At 61.4% G+C, this 21385-nt stretch overlaps 1 protein-coding gene across 1 annotated transcript in view; it reads right to left on the bottom strand.

Annotated features, from left to right (window-relative positions):
• SDC3 (syndecan 3) overlaps positions 1-17480 on the bottom strand; it is a 36789-nt gene extending 19309 nt beyond the window's left edge. The window contains exon 1 of the mRNA XM_087858249.1: positions 17145-17480. Within this exon, the coding sequence (XP_087714375.1) occupies positions 17145-17282 (138 nt within the window). The 5' untranslated portion in view covers positions 17283-17480. The remainder of the gene's footprint in view (positions 1-17144) is intronic.
• Between the last annotated feature and the right edge of the window lie 3905 nt (positions 17481-21385).

Raw genomic sequence — 21385 nt, 5'->3', positions numbered from 1 at the left:
GCCACACCTGTGTTCCCAGGACCCGGAATACCTCCGGGACACAGTCAGGCTCCGTATTTGTTCAATGAACACCGGGAGTGGGATCACCTTCAAGCCCCACGGCACCCACTTCCTGCCCCGCAGTCACCGCATGATCCTGCGTGAGGCCCTGGCCTCTGGTCTCCCCACGTATAAAGCCAGGGGGGTGGACAAAGCTTCTCGCCGGCCCCTCCAAAATCCAACCAGGAGGACTCCAGCTGAGCGGAGAGGAGGGACGAGAAACTGAGACTGATCCCGGTGTATTTTTTTCATAAAATGACTCTGCAAATTATAGGCAAAGTCCTGCAGAAGAGCACGCTCCCAGTGGAGCCTACAATTCCAGCCACTTTACCCGCAGGCCCGGGCTGGGGGCAGGGCAGCGTTTCCTGAGCACCTGCTGCTCGCCAGGCTCCTTACAAGGAGCCGAGTGAAATGACTCTCCTTACTCCGTCGACGGCCAGGATGGCCAGGCGACTTGCTAGAGGTCACGGACGACTCAGGTGGAGAGGCAGGATGGAGCTGGGATGGGGGGGGGGCCTGGTGTTGGGAAGGGGCTGGGGAGGGGGTTGCACAGAGAGGACCCAGGGTCCTGTGTCTGGTTCTCATGCTCACAGGACCAGAAGGAGGGCTAACCCAAGTGGCAGAGGGATCCTCAGCCTGATCTTGGGGGGCCCCCCTGAGCCAGGTGACCCCCAGCCCTCCTCCAGGAAACTGAACAGACTCTAGAATCAGCCCAGGGCAGGCCCAGCCCTTGCAGCTGTCCTGGGAGGCCTTACAGCTCTGACACCCTCCCCAAAACTTCTCAGGCACATGCCAGCATACACCCTGAAGACGCCCAACACCCCCCCCCAGAGTGTCCCCATCTGTGTCTGTGTCCAAGCCCAGCCTCCCGGAGGAACCAGGCTGTGGTCCCCCTCACCAGCCCATTTGCTGGGTTATTTATAACCCAGCAGGAACTCACACGTGGCGGAGATGCAACTCCCCGCCCCCAGCCCTGAGCTATCCCCCTGGCTTCGGAGCAGCTCAGCTTCAAGGCATGGAATGAGCCAGACTTGGGGAGTGAGCCACGGGGGCCCACCAGCACCACCGCCCCCATGCAAAAGTGAGGCACAGAGCAAGGAATCAGACCAAAACACCGAGGGAGGAGCGGGCAGAGCCCCCCAGAGGCCTGCCGAGGGCCCCTGTTGCCTCCAGCCCAAGGTGACACTGTGAGACACTGTGGGCCTGAGCGGGAGAGGAGGGGGCTCCCACTCTCAGCTCCTCAGTCCTGGGAGACAGGCAGGGCCTGGCAGTGGGCGGGGCTCCAAAGCTGGGATCCAGAGTCGGAGGAGAACAGGTGCAGGTGAGAAGACGGGGCAGTGGAGCCTCGAGCGGCGGCCACTGTGGCAGGGGGTCCGGCCGCGCCGCAGCAGGTGAAACGGGGAGCCAGGACCTCTACGAGCCAGGACCTCTACACCCGGGACGCACGTCCAAGGGAAGGGAACACATACGTCCACGTAAGTTTCAAAAAAAAAAAAATAGCCGCCTTATTCATAATGGGCAAAAAGTGGACCCGAGCCAGGCGTCCATCTGCTGACAGATTCATAAAAGATGGCACGTCCACACCACGGAATCTTACACCACGAAGAAAGCAGTGAGGTCCTGGCACCCGCTGCTGTGTAGACGAAGCTTGGAAACCTCACACTGAGTGAAAGAAGTCAGTCGCAGAAGACCGCATGGTGTAGACCGCTGCCCACATGGAATGTGCGAGAGGCGTATCCATGCAGACAGAAAGGAGAAGAGAAGCCTGGGGCTGGGGAACGGGGGAGAGATGGGGAGTGACTGCTAAAAGGTATAGGCTTTCTTTCGGGGGTGAGAAGAATGTATAAAACTGGGGATGCTTCTGTAACTCTGTAAATATAGTAAAACCCACCCAGTTAGACGCTTTAGATGAGTGATCGTATGGGATGTGAGTCAAATCTCAATAAAGCTGTTGTCTGGGGGGATAACGAAAGAATGTAAGTGAGATGGAGGCCCAGAGCGGGTAAGGAACTTGCCCGGGGTCACACAGCAGAGCCCAAACTCAAATACTCAGATGGAAGAGGAGGTAAGCTCTCTCCCTGCTCATCGGAGTACCCCCCAACCAAGCCCCAGGAGCAGCTTCCTCAGCGCCCCCGTCCAGAAGGGCAAACAGACTCCGCAGACCACGAGTGGGAGAGGCCCCACATCACAACTCCCTCCTCTGTGCTCGTCAAAGGCCACTTTGTCAGGTGGGACCCCTGGGAGGTGGCGGGCCTGGCCCAGAGTGACCCCAAGAGAAGGTGAGGCTGGCTACTCTCCACCCCTCTATGCCAGTGCCCCCCCTCCTGCCCTCAAGGGTTCTGTGGTGCCCCTCTGTCCGTGCAGCTGGCCCCGGGCTGCCCTCCGGGAGAGGCGTGAGCATGTGGCCTTGCCAGGAGAGGGGGCCGGAGTGGGGGCAGGTACCCAGTGGTAAAGCCCGTCTGAAGCTGAAGACTCGTCCCGTCCGTCTGTCCCCTGCCCCCTATGGCTGTCTAAAGCAATCTTGAGGACAGACATGTCTCTGGGGCCCACCCCTCACCCCATGCCATGCTTCACTAGGCTCCCAGGCACAGCCCCTGCCCATCTCAGCTGGCAGCCACCAACCCCCTCCCCCGCCCACTCGTTTCCACTCTCTACTCTCTAGGCAGCGGCCCATCTGTGCTGCGGGCTGGGCCTGTGGCTGACAGGTGCTCTGGATCCCCTGTACCCCCCCTACCAAGCTGAACCCAGGTATGAAGCCGGCACCCACTTAGTCCCCTGCTCCTATGCACCACCTCGGCACCTTCCCTGTCCCTGACTCCGGTGCCCCATCTGATCACGATGAGAGGAAGGGGTGACCTCATACAGCCATACCGCGTAGACTGCGGAGCAGGGGCCACGAAGGATCCCAAGGACGGGAAGCCAAAAGCTCCACCAGGACCCCCTAGAGAAAACCACAGTGCTCCGCATCCCCTCCCGTGACATCACCCACCCAGCCTCCAGTGGGTCCAGCACATCCTAGTGTCCAGCCAGCCCACCCTCCGTCCACTGCCCAAAGGCAGAGCCCTCTCCCCTGAGCTCAGACGGAGTCCAGTGCCCACTAGGGATATAAGGACCCTAAGTGCGCCCTGGCCCCCAGGGGCCCTGCAGCCCAAGGATGAGACAGGCCCTCCTCTCCTCACGTGTCACTTGACCACGCCTTCCCTGACCAAAGCTCCTTTGGGTCTCACCTGTCCCCTCACCTGACCCTCTGCAGGCAGGTCAGAGGCTCCAGCCCTGGGCTCCTACCGTCAGAGCCACAGTCACACCAGCCCGGCCCCGCTCCCGCAGGGCGCTCCACAGGGCCAGCCCCGCTCCAGGCCAGAGCAGGGCCCCGGGGAAGGCTGGATGAGGCCCAACGGCCTGGCCCAGGGACTGGCGCAGACAGCACCTGTGGGAGAAGGGCCTGGACTTTAGAAGCGGGGCTCAAAGTTGGGACGGCTCGAAGGGCTATTACTGGGCCCCAGTCCTGTTCCCCAAACCCCAGGACGAGGACAGGGTCACAAGTGTCACCTCCGTGGTGACAGAGGCCTCTCATGACCACTGTCCCTGGGATTACCAGTCCCGGTCACCAGCTCCGGGCACTGCAACGTGCGGCACTCTGGGCTAAGTAGACCCCAGTCCTTGCAACTGCCCTGCAGTGAGGCGCTCAGCACCCAGCTTCACGGAAGGGGTACAGTGAGCGGCCTGAGGTCACCCAGCTGACCAGCAGAGGTCACAGTCGGAGCCCAAGCGGGGCCAGTGCACCCTGTATCCCAGCCACCCATCACACACATCCATCAGCGGGGCGGGAGGGGTGAAGAGGGGACCCAGCCCACGCAATCTCGGGGCACCTCTACGGGCTGTCCCTCCCTCCCACAGGGTGCTGGGGACAGTCACCTCTGAGCCGCGGGGCACAATGGCCCCCCAACCAGGAGCACCCTCGCCACACCTCATGACCTAACGGCATTTCTCAGCACGAATGCTGCTGCTATCTCTTAGCAGCCCTGACCACTCCCCTCCCCCCAGAAATGCCAGCAGCACCCCGTTATTGTGACAGCCACAAATGTCCCCGCGCCTTTCCCAATGCCCAGGCGCTGACACCTTGAATACCCAGCTCAGGCCCCACTTTGTCCTAGAAGCCTCCCCCTCCCACCCTTGTCCCAGTGACCACCCCCATCCCTGCTCAGGACCCCAAATTCAGCATGTCCTGGCTGGGCCTCATCTTACCCCTTGGTTCAGAATGCTCTGGCCAAAAACAGGGTTCCCAGAAATGAGAACCCCCGGGACACCTCATACTGAAGATTCCGATGCAGGGCCCGTATTGAGTAAGGGGTTAAAGGAAGGGACCACCACCCTGGGCCTCCCCGACCCCAGCTGTCACTTTCCTCAGGGACACACAGCCACACCCATCTCCCTCCTCCCCAGGATGTCGGTTCCGTGAAGGACACATGTCCAAATCTCTGAAGGAACCCGAGGTTTGCGTTGGTGGGGTCCCTGGAGGTCAGGCAGAAGACAGAGCTCTGAGTCCCTCTGCTCCCTGCCCCCGCCCTTGCCTTAATCACTGCTAAAGAGGCCAGATGACCAGCTGCCCCTCTGGCCCGGGCTCCCTAGACTCTGGGATTAAGAGCTGGGATTAAGGACGGACACAGTCCTGATAGCTCAGAGCCCCAGCACCGTGCGTGTGTGCACGTGTGTACGTGTGTATGGACAAGCAGGCGTGCAGGTGCACACGTGCAAGCAGGCTTGGGGGTCTTTCCACGCTGCAGGCACAGTCACGTGGGTGCACCTGCCCGTGGGCTTGGGTGGGCTGACATGCCCGTGTGGGTCTGGCTGTGTTTGTGTGAGAGCTACACGTGCTGGGGCGGGGGGCAGGGGTCCCTGCCCGCGTGTGCCTGTGTGCTCACGGATGTACGCGGGTCTTGTCTGCACGTGTGTGCACAGGACGGGGGGTGTGCTCGGGTCTGCACTTCCCCTCACGGACACAGACGGGTCCGCACGCGAGCGTGTTTCTGTGTGTGCATCGACCTCCCTAGGTAGGTCCCAACTCGTCCCACTTCTCTCCCAGGAGCTGCTCCTGTCCACGGCCATCCGAGGTGTTGGGGGCGAGCTCCCCACAGCTGAGAAGGGGAGAGGGAGCAAGCTGGGTTCTCCTGGCTCGCCAGGCCTGAGCCACGCCTGAGCCACTGGAACAGGGGAGTAGGCATGGGGACGCGAGGGCCCCACGCATCCGCACAGACCCACGGCGACACTGTCACACACGTGTATGGGTACACAAACCCCGCCCCTTGCCCAGACCTAAACTGACCCATGGCCTTAGCCCCACAGGGAAAAAGGATCCCCGTGGGCTCAACCACCATCTCACGGGCTGCCCCTGAACACAGAGCCGGAACCCCTTCTTCTGGATCTGAGACTGTCCCCAGCAGTCCTCGCAGCTCCCCCACCTCACATGAGAATAGGACTCAACCAAGCCGGGGCTCAGCTCCCAAGGCCCCCAAGGAGTCACTGCCCTGTGGGAGCCGTTCTGCCTTCACTGCTTGGGGAGGCCGGGGGGACCTTGAACAGGCCAGCGCGGTCTCTGGGCCCCGTGTCCTCATGTGAACAGCAAGGTGGGAGGCTGATTTCCTGTAGGCCTCCGCCCTTGAAACTGCACTTCTGCGGGCGGTGGATGAAGGCATGGGGAGGGGAGGGGAGGGCAGGAATCTGGGTCCAGGAGGGTGAGGAGTAAAGAAGGGTCCCTCTAGTTCTGACCCTAACCACCCCCTCGGCCTGCAAGACCCCTGTCTCCCCCAGGGACTCCTCAGGTCCTGGCCCCGCTGAGTGGCAGCCAGGGAGATGAGAGGCTCCAAGCAGCGAGGGAGGGAGTGGAGCCGGGGCCTCTGGGGAAGCAGAGCAGGAGGACGGAGGGTGGAGGAGGGTGGGAGGCAGAGAGGGAGGAGCGGAGCCGTGGGCAGCCCGAGGAGGATGAGGAGGAGGAAGGGGAAGAGGGTGGGCAGGGGGGCTGCCAGGGAGGGCGGGCGGGCAGGGGGATCTCTGGTAACCAAGCCTGAGCCTCCTGGAGCCCACAGTGTGTCCACCTTCCAGAAAGGTGGAGGCCCAGAGGACCCGGTGTGCCCCCCCTCCCTCCGCTAACCGAGGCAGGAAGGCTACCCTCCGCTGCCGGCCCCCCACGCTCCTCAGCTCCCAGTCTGGGGATCCCAGGAGCAGGGCCTGGGAGAAGGACAAGGTGTGCGGACAGGGGACAGGATGTGTGAAAGCCTGGAAAGGAAACAATGCAGGAAGGTCAGGACTTGGGGAGGGCAAGCAGGTGGGAGGGTGGAATGTCGCGATGATGTCATGGCTAACACGGTATCCATGTGAGAGCTCCGAGGAGGTGAGGGGGGGACCCCGCGGGGAGCCAGGAGCTGGGGCAAAACTCAAGGGAGTTGGGGCTCGGCAGAGAATCCTACCACGTGGTACCACCTAGAAATCTAGAAGGAGAGCAGAGAGAAGGGGCTGAAGAAGGGTTCACGGTGCTTGAGAGCAGGGGGAGGTCGGTAACGGATTCCCAGAGGAGGGGACATCCGTGCTGGGTTTTGGAGGGTGAGTAGGAGTTCCCTGGAGAAGGGAACAGTCCACAGAGAGCGACCAGCACGTGGGCAGACATGAAGATGAGAGAAATGATGTCGTACTCTGCGCCCAGGGGAGCAGCTGGCAGCTGCGGGTGGGAGCAGCGAGGGGCGCACAGGGCGAAGGGCTGAAGCTAGAGAAACCCACTGAAGGCGCTGCCAGGAACCCAGCAGGCATCGCGTCTTGGGGCTGAGGGCAGTGGGGCTTGGGTGACAGATGGCTTCCTGGGAGAGAGGGCTGGGAGCTGGGCCCACCGTCCGGGCAGAAGAGAGACAGGTGAAGAGCAGGAACATGGTACAAGGGACGGGGCCCTGCCTGGGAGTCAGGAGACACAGTTCTTAGTCCCAGCTCAGCGACTGACTTGCTGGGTTTCTCTGGGCCAGCCACGATCTCGCTCTCAGCCTCGTCTCCCCACATGCAAAATAAGGCCGAATGACCAGATCTCCGAAGATCCTTGCTAGAATTAGAAATCACTCCTTTGGCCTCAGTTTCCCCTTCAAGACAATGAACAAGTTGGATAAGAGCGCTTCCAAGGGGCCTTCCAGCTGCAAGCCTCTTCGGCCCTCTGACCTCTCCCCAGCCTAGGACGGCCTCAGCCCATGGCCCAACCTAGCCAGAAAACAGGCAGCAGAGGGCAGAGCCGCGGGGAAGCCATAAACTCATCCTCTCAGGCCCCACACTTCACAGTTCGCAATACATGAGAGAGCACAGGGCAGCACTTGTACACCAGAGAGCATTCTAGACTGCCTGGGTTCAAATCCTAGTAAGTATGCCACTGGGTGACCCTGGACAAGTTCCTTAACCTCTCTGTGCCTCAATTTCCTCTTTTGTGAAATCACGATAAGGGTACCTCCTTCACAAGGCTGTTGTAAGGGTTCAGTGAGCTTTTCCATATAAGACGTTTGCCAGAGAACCCCGCACAGGGCAGGCATTCAAAAGGCGTAATTCAATATTAATACTATCACATCTGTGCTCTTGCTGGCGTCCGATGCCAGCCGCTCGCGGCCGTGGGGCTGCACCCACTTCAAGACCAACATTGCCCACCTGCAGGAGAGACCCCAAATGCCCTGGTTTGGACTCAAAGCCCACCATGGAAGTCCTCGAAGCCAAGGCCCCGTGGGCTTCAACTGTTCAGCCCCAAATCACCCCATGGCACAAGGCCAGGTACCCAGCAGGTGCCCAGTGAATGTATTAAATGCAAGAAACAACACACTCTCATTAGAAACAACACCCCCTCCAGCAATGGCTCCTCTACCCCACAGGCCAATATGTCCCCACCTCCACATATGGCTCTCCTCCCCCAGCTGGGAACTGCTGCTTTTAACCACACCCGACTCCCCCATGACCTTTCCCACCCCTGAGCCTTCATCCACCCTGGTCCTCTGTCATTGTGCTGCCATCCTTCAAGGCCTGGTACAAAGGACACCTCCTCCGTGGAGCCCTCCTTGATACTCCAAAGCCAAGACCAACCTCCCCTTCCCCTGACTCACTACCACCAGCCCCTCACAGTTGCTGGCTCCCTCCCCTAAGTGGGAGCTTCCTGAGGTCAGGGACCAGGTTGAGGCCCCCCCCCACCGGGGTTCCAAGTGCTCGGCACAGGCCAGACACAGAGAGAGCATCAGTAAATAGTGGCTGAAGTGACTGGCAGGTCAGCAGCACAGTAGGGACAAGGACCTAGTTACTGGACTCCTTGCCCAGTGCTCCTCCCCTCTCCAGCAGACCAGACTCACAGCCCAGCCCCCGGGCCGCCTGCATTTGACAGATCACGTCCCAGAGGCTAGGAGAAGTGGTGTTCAGGGTGATGGGTGAGGAAAGAGGCTTGTCCCACCCTGGCCCAAGAGGAACCACAGACAGGCCACGTGAAGGAAACAAACTTCCTCTCCTCCCCACCCCCCTGCCCCCCAGCCCAGCTCTCCCTTCCCAAAGGGGTCACCCCGGGCCAAGCCCTGAACGCATGTCTCTCTGACAGTTCCTCAAATGTGAAGACTGGAATGGTCCCTGGGTCGCCCAGTCCAATCTCCCCACTTCACAGAGGTGGAAAGTAGAGGCTCAAAGGGAGAAAAAGCTGCCCGTGGTCACTTGACAAGCCGGTAGCAGACCCCCCTCTGAAACATAGCGACCTTAGAGAAAGCATCACTAAAATCAGTAAAATCAACTAAACTATCCAGCAGCGGCTTCCTTTTCCCTAGCCGCACCTCCCCCAACACGACCCGTCACCCCAGCCTCGCTGGCCCACCGCCCAGCGAAGACCAAGGCCCTCCCAGTCCGCTCCCCGCTGGGAGCTGGGATTCGAACCCGACTGGGTGGGGGAGGCGGGCCCCCTCCCCGCTCCTCTTCAGGGTCTGCCCCTGCAGCCTCACGCGCCTGCGCGATCGCGACACAGCCACGAGCGACACACGTCTCACCGAACGAGGCTCGCCGTCAAGACTCAGGGCACACACGCGAGGTACACCTGCACACCCACAGCCCCTAGCACTCGGCCCAGCACGCAGCAGGTGCTCGAAAATGGCTGCAGAGCGAACAAATTCAGCAAGCAAAAGACGCCCCCACGCATGAGCACGCACAGCCACACCCCTGCTTGGCCGGCCCCACGCGCCCGAGCGCCCGACACCGCCGCATCTCGGAAGCCCGCACTCGGCTGCCTGCGAGCTGCCTCGGCTTGGGCGCCCTGCTGACCTTCTTGGGCCTCTGGGTCCCATCTGTAAAATGGGGTAAGGACACCCCCCCCCCACAGGGTCATGGTAAGAACTGAGATAAAGCATGGTGAGCGCGGGTAGCGCGCACCCTATAAGTACTGGCCATTATCACGGTCCTATTGTTGTCACCATCTGTGCCTGTCCTCCCGACGCAGGGAGCATCTTTTGCTTTTTTAAAGATTTGATTTCTTTACATAAGCGAGAGACACAGAGAGGGAGAGAGAGAGAAAGCACAGAGGCAGAGGGAGAAGGAGGCTCCCCACTGAGCAGAGATCCCGACGTGGGGCTCGATCCCAGGACCCGGAGATCATGACCTGAGCCAAAGGCAGGTGCTCAACCCACTGAGCCACCCAGGCTTCCCCCCAACACAGGGCACATCTTGAGGGCAGGAGCCAGAATTGAGCTGCAGATGCCCCGACCTCCACCTCCACGGCAGCCTGGCTCCAAGGTGGGGGCAGTCCCCACGTGGTAGGCCGGTGAAGGGCAGCTGGGAACATGGGCGCCTACCCCCAGCCATGGGCCCTGCCGGGAATGGCAGTATGTGGGTTCTGCCAAGCACCCTGACAAGCAAGAGTATCCTTCCCCTGCTCCCAGTAGAACAACCCTGTCTGATCAGCCCCCGAAGCCCCCACACGGCTCCTCCCCAAACCCCAGCCCAAGGACGGGCACCGAGAGCCACCCGCAGGCCCCTGGTGCCCGCAATCCCATTGGCAATCAGTTCGCCGCAATTAGATTTCCCGGATCCCACTGGTGATTGATCCGAAATTATCCTTATTAAAATCTGGGCTGGTGAGCAGGGCTGGGGGGTGCAGGATGGGGGGTGCTGGCTGGCGGTGCCGAGGGTAGAGTGAGCTCTAGGGGAGCTTGGGCTGCCGCGGATCCCAGGGTCAAGCAAGCCCACTGCTCATCCCCGAAACAAGACGAAGACCCTAACTAGTGAGATCACCCACCCCACCCCTCAGACTCCCCTCCTCGTCGTCTCAGAAAACCCTGCCCTGGAAGGGGGTGTGATGACAAGGCCAGCAGTGGGACAGGCAGGACTCCAGAGCAGGCGAAGGGCAACTCAACACGTGGTTCCGCCAGGTCTCGGCTGTGTGAGCCTCGGCAAGCGGCTTCACCTCTCTGAGCCTTCTCAGTGACTGGAATGCCACAGCCTCTGAGAGTGGCCGAAGGCTCAGCGAGCCGGCCTGAGGCCGAATAACAAGCCCCAACCCTTGGGCAAGGCTGCAGGACTCCCACCTGTGCAACGGCAGCTCTTCCCTTTTGGGCCAGCCCCCACCTCCAGGTTCTTTCTACTTGGGTCGGCCGTGATCGTTCCAACTTGGTTCCCACTCTCCAAGCCCCAAAAGCGATTCCTCAGTGAGGCTGAGAGTGGGGCAGGAAAAGAGCAAAACCAAAGCGGGGAAATGGAAGAAATCGGTATTTACAGGAGTGCCCACTCCTCATCAGGCACTTCAGTATGTCACGTTGTCCACGCGCGAGCAACTCTTGTGACAGACGTACTCTTAGCCCCTTTTGAACAAGAGAATGAGGCTCAGAGAGGCTAAGTGAACTTGCCAAGGTCACACAGCTAGAAATTGGCAGAACCAGGATTTCGACCCTGGTCCCGCTGGCCCCGGGGCCCCTGCTCCTGCGACTCCCTCAAGATACACCCTCAAGTGTGGAGACCCCAAAACAGATGGCACCCAGGCCCAGGGAGGGGCTCCGGGGTGGAAAGAAGGCAGCCCTTGGCCAGCCGGCTCACAGAGGAGGTAAAACCCTCTCCCCCTGGTATAAAAGGCCAGCACAGGCCTCCCCCGCCTTCCACCATCGGCAGCCAGGTAGAGAAGAGGCCAGATCATTTGTCAGGGGCCACCCCCACCCCCTGCTGCAGCTGGGCCCTCAGCCATCGCTGCCCAGACTCCCCCCCTGTAATCACAGCTTCCTGTTTGGCGTTGAGACTAGGCCCAGTCGGTGGGGGGAGGGAAGCCGCCACCCCTCTGGCCAGGGCCTGCTCTGGAGGGAGGGGGGGGCCGGAAGTCAAGGCTACCCAGCCTCCTGGAATTTCGGGAGTCTGGGAGCCAAGGCAGGGCCCCCCTTCCCCGCAAGGAGGCCAGTCAACAAATATTTACCAGACGCTGGCCTGAGGTTCCCAGGATGTGGCGGAACGTTAGTGGGGACAGCAAGACAAGCCAGGTGGTCCAAGATCAGCCCGACCCCCCCCCCACAGGGCTGCGGGGCTAGGAGCAAGGGGCTGGGCCCTCAGGACAGCTCCTGGCACCCTGCCCTCCCCCCTCAGACACAAAATCACAGGCTTCCAAGCAGCCGGGCTGGAGCCCAGAGCCACAGCGCCTCTGTCCCTCCCAGATGTGGTGGCGGGCGCCTTGGCAGTCAGGCCGCAGGCCCACCCCCCGCAGCCCACACGCTGGGGCCCAGCAGACTTCTGCCAGTCTCACTGCCCCTCAGCCCACCTCCAAAGGAGGGAACACAAAGCCCCAGCCTGGGCTCCAAAGCTCACAGTTCAGGTTCTCCCTCCCTCCCCCCCTCCCTCCCTCATTCACTCAAACCATTCAATTCTGGGCCAGGCGAGAAGTTGGCCTTGGGGTTCAGCAAAGAACAAAACAGCCACACCGGGGTTCAGAGTCTGTCAGGGAAGCATTCGGGCTGCGTGAGCTCCACCAAGTCCCTCAGGCCACAGGGAACCTTGGGGGCAAGAGGGCCACGACTCAGGGATGGGGCCACAGGGATACAGATTGGGGCTCTGCACTGACAACTCTCCGAGGGTCAGCAGGCCCCTCGTCTATGCAGAGAGTGAGCCCCCACCCTGCAGGCCTCCCATGCATGCCAGGGGGACCGTGCCAGGGGGACCGGCAGGTTTTTAGACCCCCTCCTGTGCCAGGACCAGACCAGAGCCCCGCCCCCCATCCTAAACTGTCCTGGACGCTCTCCCTCAACCCAAGGCCACGACCCTCAAAGTCGCCCATTTTACCGATGACAAAGCCTTGTGAGGCAGGAGAGGCCCAAGGGCCCCAGGGCAAGCCCTGCCCCCAGCTGCAACCTGTGGCTGGCGTCGCCCACCTCCAAGGCCCGGGTGAGAGTAGATGAGAAAAGATGGGGGACACACCCAGCCCAGAGCCCGGCAAAGAGCAAGTCCTTGTGAAAGAGCGGGTATCATGGGCTTCGTGGGGGGGCTGGTAAGGAGACCCCAGGGAGAAGCAACTTGCCCAAGGTCATAGAGCAAGAGGCGGTAAAACCAGGATGCAGCCCAGTTCTCTCAGCCTGGCAGGCCCTGACTCCATCCAGCTCTACTACTTTCCAGCTGTGTGACCATGGGCAAGTCATTGAACCTCTCTGTGCCTCCGTTTCTGTAAAGTGGAAGTTCTAATCATTCCCACCTCCGAAGATTATCATGAGGATTAAATGAGCCAATACATAACAAGTGCTTAGTGGGCGGGGCTTTCAGGGAGCATTAGTTTGCCGTGTCTGACATTAAGCCCTCCCCAGATATGCCCACAGACAGTGGGGGGGGGGGGGGCAAAGAAAGACAGATGGAGACTTTACCCCTCCTATCCCAGCTGCCTCAGCCTGCTTCGGCCCTCAGCAATCCTACTGCAGTCCCTTCTAGAATGACCCATCTCTCTCCCCAAAGAAACAGCCGGGCCTGGGGGGAGGGGGGACCCCAGCTCCAATGGGAGGGTTTGGGGGGACGCCTGTGGCAGGGCCTGGCCTCTGAGGAGCTCTGCCTCCACCTCTTTATCCCCTTCAGGAGAGACCCCCCCTCACCCACCCCACTGGTACCCCAGCATTTTCCAGAGCCCAAGCCCAGAACTGCCCTACCCCAGTGCTGCCCTGGGGCCCCCAGGGACCCCATGTCCCCATCCATGAGGTGGGAGGAGCCATCTGTTTTCAAAAGGCCAAACTGCTTTTTTCTTTTTCTTTTTTTTTTTTTTTTAAGATTTTATTTGTTTATGTAATTGAGAGAGAAAAAAAGAGCACAAGTGGGAGGCAGAAGCAGATGGAGAAGCAGACCCCCACTGAGCGGGGAGCCCGACATGGGGTTCGAGCCCAGGACCCTGAGATCATGACTCGAGCCAAAGGCAGACACATAACTGACCGAGCCATCCAGATGCCCCTACACCGCTTTTTTCTTCAGCAGAGCTCAACCCCACACTAACCCCAACACGAGGGAAGAAGAAACATACTGAATTCGCAGCTCTGCTGCTCCCCAGGGAGTAGAAGGCTCTGGGTCCCAATCCCAACTCTGCCATGAGGACACCATAACCCCCAGTAGCAGTCCTGTAAGTCAAGTATTTGTCCCCAGTTGACAAGTATGCCAGCCTAGGGTCAGGGCAGGCTACAGCGTGCTCTGTGCCACATGGTGACCACTTTGGTTGCAGAGCTCAAAACCTCCTCCTCCAGGAAGCCCTCTCTGACCTCTCGAGGCCCCCTCCTGGAAAGGCCCTACCCCCTGAGAGCTCACTACATGCCAGGCTGTGCTCATTCTACCCAAGGAGCTCACTTTCTCATCACAACATCCCTGTGAGGTTGGCACTGTTACAGTCCCCATTTCACAGATGAGGGAGTTGAAACAGAGAAATCCCTCAAAGTCACACAGCAGGTGTCTATCCCTGGAGCCCCTGCCACCTTGGGGGCTAACAGACAGCAGGCCCCTGTGGTGTCCCTGTGTCAGGGCCTGGCCTCCAACAGCCCCAGGGTCCCCAACTTTTCATTTTTACAGTGAGGACAATCTTGCCCTGACAACTTGGCATTCACAGTCAACCAGGGTAGCTGGAGGACGAGCAGGGAACTCTAGGACAGGGGAAATAGTCAGGGTGGGAAAGGGACAGGAACCGCCAGGCCTGGGGGTGGGGCTTCCACAGAATTCCTTGATTGATTTCCCCTCCCCATGGTCCCAGCCCTACCTTTCCCCCGACCCCTACCACACTCCAGGCCTCGCAATCGCAACCTCAGAGAAGGACAAGAAATCAACATTTGCTGAGGGTTGACTCTGCGCCAGCCACGGTGCTAGGAGCTTTCCACGTCAACCTCTTTCGTTGCCATCATTCTCTCAGTCTCACAGAGATGGAAACCAGGCACAGAGAGGTTAACTAACTTTCCCAAGGTCACACAGCCACAAAGTAGTGAATTCCCGCACTGGAATATTCAAATAAGACTAGATGACCCCTAAAATCCCTTCCGGCCCTGAGCTTCTAGTGAATATGTCTGCAGGCTAAAACTTCCAGAATCCCCACACTCCAAGCCTTTCTGGGTGGTGACGGAGGTGGCCCTGAAAGCAGATGTCCCTCAGAGTCCTCGTCACCTGGTCTCTCAGGAGAGGCGACTCCCCAGAGCAGATGCCAGGAGACACACACACACACACACACACACACACACACACACACCCTTCCAAGCTGGTGGGCAGACCTAGGGGTCATCTTGTCCCTCCCCTGCCCAGAGCCAGCCACCGCCCATCGAGGGATGTCCTTAGAGGACCCCACCGCGGAGGCCAATCCTGAGGCCATCCTAGGTGGGGCTCTTCTGGTCTAACCTCGGTCCCTCCTGCTACAGGCATCACCCTTTCCCGCTGGTGTGGCGCCCCTGGCTGCTGGGCACCACCCTTCACCCTTTTGGCTCCTGGGCCAGAGAAGGTGGGGCTCCTCCTGGAAAGCCAAGGCCCTGGGAAGCTGTGAGGCGAGGATAGGGGCTCCCCCTCTCCCGTCTCATCTGGAGCCCCTCCCGGTCAAGCCCACCATCTTGGCCTCCAGCCCCAGACCCTGCGAGGGGGTGTTGCTTTATCTGCCACTCAGCTTTGGGTCTGAACCTCACCCACTCTAGGGCGCCCTGAGGTTCAGGGACCCCCGTCTCACTGAGGCCCTCCAGAATCATCTTCCACCTCGCGGGCGCTCACTTCCTTCCTTCCAGCACCCCGCGGGGTATGAATTATACCAGCCTTGTTCTGTTAGTGAGGATCTGTAGCACAGCAAAGGGAGGGGCTTGCCCAGGGCCACACAGCTCGAGATTCCTGCCGGGCCTCCAAATGCAAAGCATTTTGTCCTACGCCCCTTTTCGTTCATCTATACATGAAATGTTTACATTGGATGAGCACAGATCTTACCTCATTTCTGAGAAAGGTGTTACCAGTCCCATTTTACAGAAGGGAAAACAGAGGCCCAGAGAGCTGAGACAACATGCCCAAGGTCACAGCATGAGTCAGTGGGGACAGCAGGATTTGAACCCAAGGCTGTGTTACTTCCAAGCTTTTGATTTCGAAAATGGTCTTTCAGAAGTGTGGCTGAGAAAGTGACCCAGGTGCTAGGATGGGCTGGGTCCCAGTCCCAGCCAGAGACCTCTTCTCAACCCCCTTGGGGCAGGACTGGGGATGAGGCCCCCAGCCCACCAGGCAGGTACTTGACTTGGCATTCAACGCTCCCTCTACCCTTCGTTCAGCCCCCAGCTGGGGAAGGCTGATGAGCAGCGTGTCTGTCCAAGAAGCAAGCTCTAAGTCCATGCCTGTCTGTCGTCCTCCCATTTTACAGACGGGCCAACCAAGGCCCACAGAGACACACAGGGACAGGGTGGGCACCTGAGAGACCTAGGTCCTTCTCAGCCTGGGGAATGAGGGACAGGCACAGCTCCTAGAACCAGCCAAGGAGACTGGGCCTAGAAAGCCCCACCTCATCCCCAGTCCGGGCTCCGGACATGCATCCATGGGGAAACTCACTCGGGACCTGGGTCCCTCAAAGTGGGGAGGTGGCCCTTCTTCTCTATACCTCCTCCTGCTCCCCCTAATGGAGCGGGGACTGAGGACCCCACAGCTGTGTGATCGTTCAAAGGGACATTCAAGGGGTCACGGCGCACGTCTATACTCACCTCAACCTGCACGCACTCGGCCCCCCTCAACGGTACGTGCCCCGTGCACGGCTCACCCATGCATCCACACGCACATGCGTGCAGGCACGCACACACGCGCACACACACACATTCCCGTGGTCCAAGCACACACCCACCACCGAGGTCTCTGCCACACGCACGCACACCACCCCCCACAGGCACACACAGCCATGGCCAAGGGCTGCCCGCCCGGCCACTGGTACACACAATAGGTCACCCCCACAGGGTCCCCGTACAGGTGAGGCATGGTGGCACCCAGCCATGTGCTGGACTGGTGCTCAACCCTCATCCTTCACCCCTGCACAGCCCACAGGTCCTAACACCCGGCACGGCACGGAGGGGATCAGACACACAGGGTCACCCTCACTCACCCCCTCGGGTCACCTTCACACAAGTCACCCTCCCCACTCCCCCTCTCCGCCCCCACCCCCGTCCTCCCCTCAGCGACCCGCGGACGAACCAAACGCACACCTCCCCGCCCCAGGGGGAGCCCCCCCAATTCCCTAGAAGTGGCCGCGGTCTGGGCACACCCACGAAGCCAAAGCCACGCTCGCTCAAGACCCACGACACACCCAGCCCGGGCCCGGCGACTCCCCGCCCGCCGTCAGGCCGGCCCCACGCCTCTCGACCGGGGCAGGGCACCCCGCTCCGCCCGCGGCGCCGCTGGGGAGGGGCGCAGGGGCCGCGACCCGCGCTCGGGTTCCCGCCGGGCCGCCCGCCGGGGAGGGGTCCCCAGAGCGAGGGGAAGCGAGCCCCGGAGGCGGCCGGCGGCGAGGAAGGGGGGCCTCCCCCACGAGGTCAGCCCCGGGGGTGGGGGGCGCCGGCTGGGGGCGCGCGGAGGTCGAGGGGGGCGCGCGCACGGGGGCGGGCGGGGGGAGGGGGCCGGGGGCGCGGGGACCGGCGCGCGTCACTCACCCCCGCGGCGCGCCCGGCCAGCAGCAGCAGCAGCAGCGGCGGCAGGAGCAGCCCGCGGGCCCCGGGACCGGCCGCGGCCCCGTTCCCGGCGCCTGCCCCGTGGGCGGCCCCGGCGCGGTGCGGTGGCCCCGGCTTCATGGCGGCGGCGGCGGCGGCGGCGGCGGGCGCCTTTGTTCCCGAGGCGCGGGCGCGGGGCGGCTGCTCGGCGGCGGCGCGGCCCGGAGGCTGGACCGACGCGCTCCCGGCTCGGGGCTCCCGGCTCGGCGGCCCGGCTCCGCCTCGCAGCTCCGCGCCCACAGCAGCCGCGCCCGCAGGAAGCGTGCGCCGCCGCCGCCACCGCCGCCGCCGCCGGGCCGCCCCCAGCGCGGGCGGAGCGGGAGGAGGGGCGGGGAGCGGGGCGGGCCGGAGCGCGCCCCCCGCCCCCCCGCCGCCCCGCCCCCCGCCGGCCCCCCAGCCCCCCGCCCGGGCCCTGCGCCCCCTCCCCGCCCCGGCCCCTTCCCTCCCACCCCTGCCCCGCGCCCCGGCCTCCGCCTGGCCCGCCGCAGTGGCTGCTGTGCGACCCGGGACTCGTGGGCTGCCTCGCTGAGCCTCGACCACGAGGATGGGGATCCCGCAGCACGCTGCGCTCCTCCGAGGGCTGGCGGGAGCGCTGGGAGAAAAGGATCCCGCGTGGGAATGCAGGAGGACGGGCCTGGCTCGTTTGAGGGTCTGAGTAGATGGGTGGCACTCGTGTGATCATTAGCAGCTTCCCCGTGAGGGGACCGTTCCGTGGCTCTTCCAGGACCCGTCACCCCCTCTCCCCAAGCCAGTGGACACAGTCGGCCAGAGGTCACCCATGTCCAGGAGCTTCGGTATCTTGGGACACCTCCGACCAACCCTGGATCCGTGTCCCCTCCACACGTGAGGGTTGTAGGTTTCTGCCCCTGTCACAGGCTCTGCAGAGGAAAAGCTGGGCAGGCCTGCAGTGGTGCCGCTCCCCTCCCCCGGCCCTGCGGCCCCAGCTCTCTGACACTCGCCCTAGAACGGACACCCCTCCCCACCTCCAGCGCAGGTGGTGTGAGAAGTGGTGTGCTGGGGTCTTGCCTGGCCTGTCTCCACTGCCTTTACCCCCATCCGACATTCTATGCACTTTACTTTTCATTCAAGTCCCCACCACGAAGCCCAAGAGCTCCAGGAGGACAGGGTCTGGGTCATCTGGTTCACCTCTGTGTCCCCCACACTAGCACAGGCCCTGGCACATAGCGGGAGCTCAGAATCAATCTGTCAATTCAATGAATGTGTTTCCCATTCACCTGAGCTCACTTGGCCCCAGGGGTGGGGTTGGGGTGGGGGTGGGGGGCAAGGTGACTATGTATTGAGCCCTGACCCCAGGCGGGCGTGGCCCCGCGTGGTTTGTGCCTCCAGTGAGTTGTCTCATTTCACCCTCTCAGCGGCCCCATGAAGTAGGTGCTGTCAGTACCTCCACTACCTACGGGGGAAACTGAGGCCCAGAGAGGGGAGGTCATTTGCTGATGATGGCAGGCTGGAAGTCTGCCCCTCTGTCTGGCACCCCGTCCTGGGCCTGCTATCAGGAAATAGGAACCAAGTTGAGCTGAAACTGGGACAGTTCCCCCAAGGAAAAAGGGAACCGAAACCAGGACAAATGGAGCCAATAGGGAGAGGGCTGGGATTGGGCCCAGAGGAAAACACTGGGGTGCCGGCCATGATTTGGGGTGTCAAGGGGACTGGGACTTGTCCTTCAGGGCCCTGGTGAGGAGGTCCAGAGAACAAATGTCAGCTGGGCATAAGGTTGAGCTGAATTAGAAGACGTTCCCTCAGACGGAGTAAGAGAGCCCAGTCCCCGAAGAGACCAGGCTAGCTGCCCTTTGGCAGAGAGCTCCTGGAGAGCTGGGGAGGAAACTTTCCAACTCTGAGATGCAAAAATCCCTAGGAATTCTCAAGTCCCAGCCTCTGGGACTCATATTCCCGAAGTCTTTTGGAATTCTGGCCCAGGGGAACCTTGGGGACATGGGTCCAGAGGGGCTGACGGGGTCCAGGAGAGGAGGAGGGGGTTCGGCTGAGACAGCACAGCTTCGTGGTGGCTGTGGGTCGGGCAGATCCCAGTTCTGCCAGTTAATGAGATGGGTGACACTGGAGTCTTTACCTTTCCGAGCCTTCGCTTCCCAACGCTAAGATGGAAATAACGATCTCGCAGCGTTCATGCACTCACTCATTCATTCTCCAAATATCAGTTGCATGCCTCTGTGTGTCAGGCACCGTGCCAGGCGCCAGGTCGTGTTACACGAGCTCTGCCCTGCTGTTGTGCTCTGGGCTCAGTAAACGTGGCTGGGATGAGGCTTACAAAGTAAGGCACCTGGTTACAGGGATAGTCACCTCCCAGAAGGGCTGCCACAGGCCAGGGAACAGACCAGTGCTGAGGAGCTTCCAAAGCGCAGAGTTAGGGCCAGCAAGGCTAGGGTGAGGGTGCGAGAAGCCAGTTTGGTGTGAGGAGGGACTCACGAACCCTTGGAGCTGGCCACGGATGGCTACTCGAAGAGGTAGTGGGTACTCTGTCTTGGGACGTATGCAAGGCTCTGAAAACTAGCTAGCAGGAAGGCCATGAGGACATCATGCACAGGTGGGCCGTGAGCATGGCTCATCTTCGGAGGTTCCTGCCAGTTCTGAGACTTCTAGAAGCAGCAGCCCCTCTTCCACGACCTCCCGCGGAGGCGGGGAGAGGGAGGCTCTTTGGGCTAGACGGGCCAGGAGCGCCACCTGCTGCCCCTCAGAGACACTGGCCACCGCGGAAGCGAGTCTGGACCCCACAGGGTCTCACCGTGCTCCTCACCCACCCGCTGGTGGGCTTTTCGGGGTTCACAGATGCTCACCTTCACCGGCCCTCGGGCACACAGGGCACCATACAACCACCTCTCCCGTGCCTACCCGTGCGTTCGAGCTCCATCCCAGCACCTGGGGGTCTCCCTTCACTCACCGTCGTGACCCACACAGGCTCTGACCCACCAGACCCCTCTGGGGAGCCTGGCTGACTTCCTTGGGCAGGGCTGGACGAGCCCCACCTTTGCGCTCCCAACCTCGCTTTACTGGCTCCCCCCAAAGTGGGAGCCCCTTGGTATCCCTGGTGGACAAGAGTTCCAGCAGAGCTGGGTGTAAGCCAGGCGCTGCTCTGAGCGTCACGCATGACATTATCCCCACAGAGGAGTTAAGAGACCTGCCCAAGGTCACACGGCTGGTGCATGAGAGCTGAGATCCTGACCCCAGCTCTCAATCACACTGTAAGGCCAAGTCCAGAGGTAGCTCAGGAAGCTTTGGGTGCATGAAAGAGTGAGCAAGGGATGGGGCGCCTGGGTGGCACAGCGGTTAAGCGCCTGCCTTCGGCTCAGGGCGTGATCCCGGCGTTCTGGGATCGAGCCCCACATCAGGCTCCTCCGCTATGAGCCTGCTTCTTCCTCTCCCACTCCCCCTGCTTGTGTTCCCTCTCTCGCTGGCTGTCTCTATCTCTGTCAAATAAATAAATAAAGTCTTTAAAAAAAAAAAAAAGAGTGAGCAAGGGGATTTCTACTGTCACGTGAACTCAACCGACACATGGACATACTGGGATGAACCTGGACCCAGACAACCCCTGGCAGGTGTGCCTGACTGCCACGCCTCCCCACCGCATCCGGTCAGACCGTCCTCTGCTCTCTGCCTGGCTCCTGGGCTCGAACAAGACAGCAAAGGGGACGTGGGAGCCTCAGCCAACAGCTCTGAGCTCTGCGCCTGAGTCACCATGTTGACACTTGCATCTGCAGGCCTGGCATACAGTAGGTGCTCAGTAATGGAGTCCTGATGCTACCCACCCCCCAGAGGCTCAGCTCCACAGACTGGCTCTTTGTCACCCAGGATTGCCACGTAAGACAAGAACCGGGATCCACAGAGGGCCTCCTGCTCGCCAGGCACCGTTCTGAGCACCTGCCGCCAACGGTCTCCTCGACTTGCCCCCACGGTCCTGTGATGTGGGGACAACAAACACGCTTCCCTCCCGGGGCGGCCACCGTGAGGACCAAAGAGCACACACTCGGGAGCCCTTCCGACAAAGCCTGGCCCCCGGTGAGACGATGCTTCCATTTGCTGTTCACGGTGCCCTCATTTCACACTTGGGGAGACGGGCTCTGAGAAGCTGGTAACAGGCCCCACGTGGCAGAAGCGGGCCTGCTGACAGCTCCTCCCAGTGCCGTCCCCTGTGGGCCCAGGGGTCCTGCCGC

Source organism: Ursus americanus, chromosome 33 (assembly GCF_024610735.1).
Source record: "Ursus americanus isolate L20-20 chromosome 33, mUrsAme1.1.p, whole genome shotgun sequence".
Taxonomy (NCBI): domain Eukaryota; kingdom Metazoa; phylum Chordata; class Mammalia; order Carnivora; family Ursidae; genus Ursus; species Ursus americanus.
This window is presented reverse-complemented; position numbering and strand designations above follow the sequence as displayed.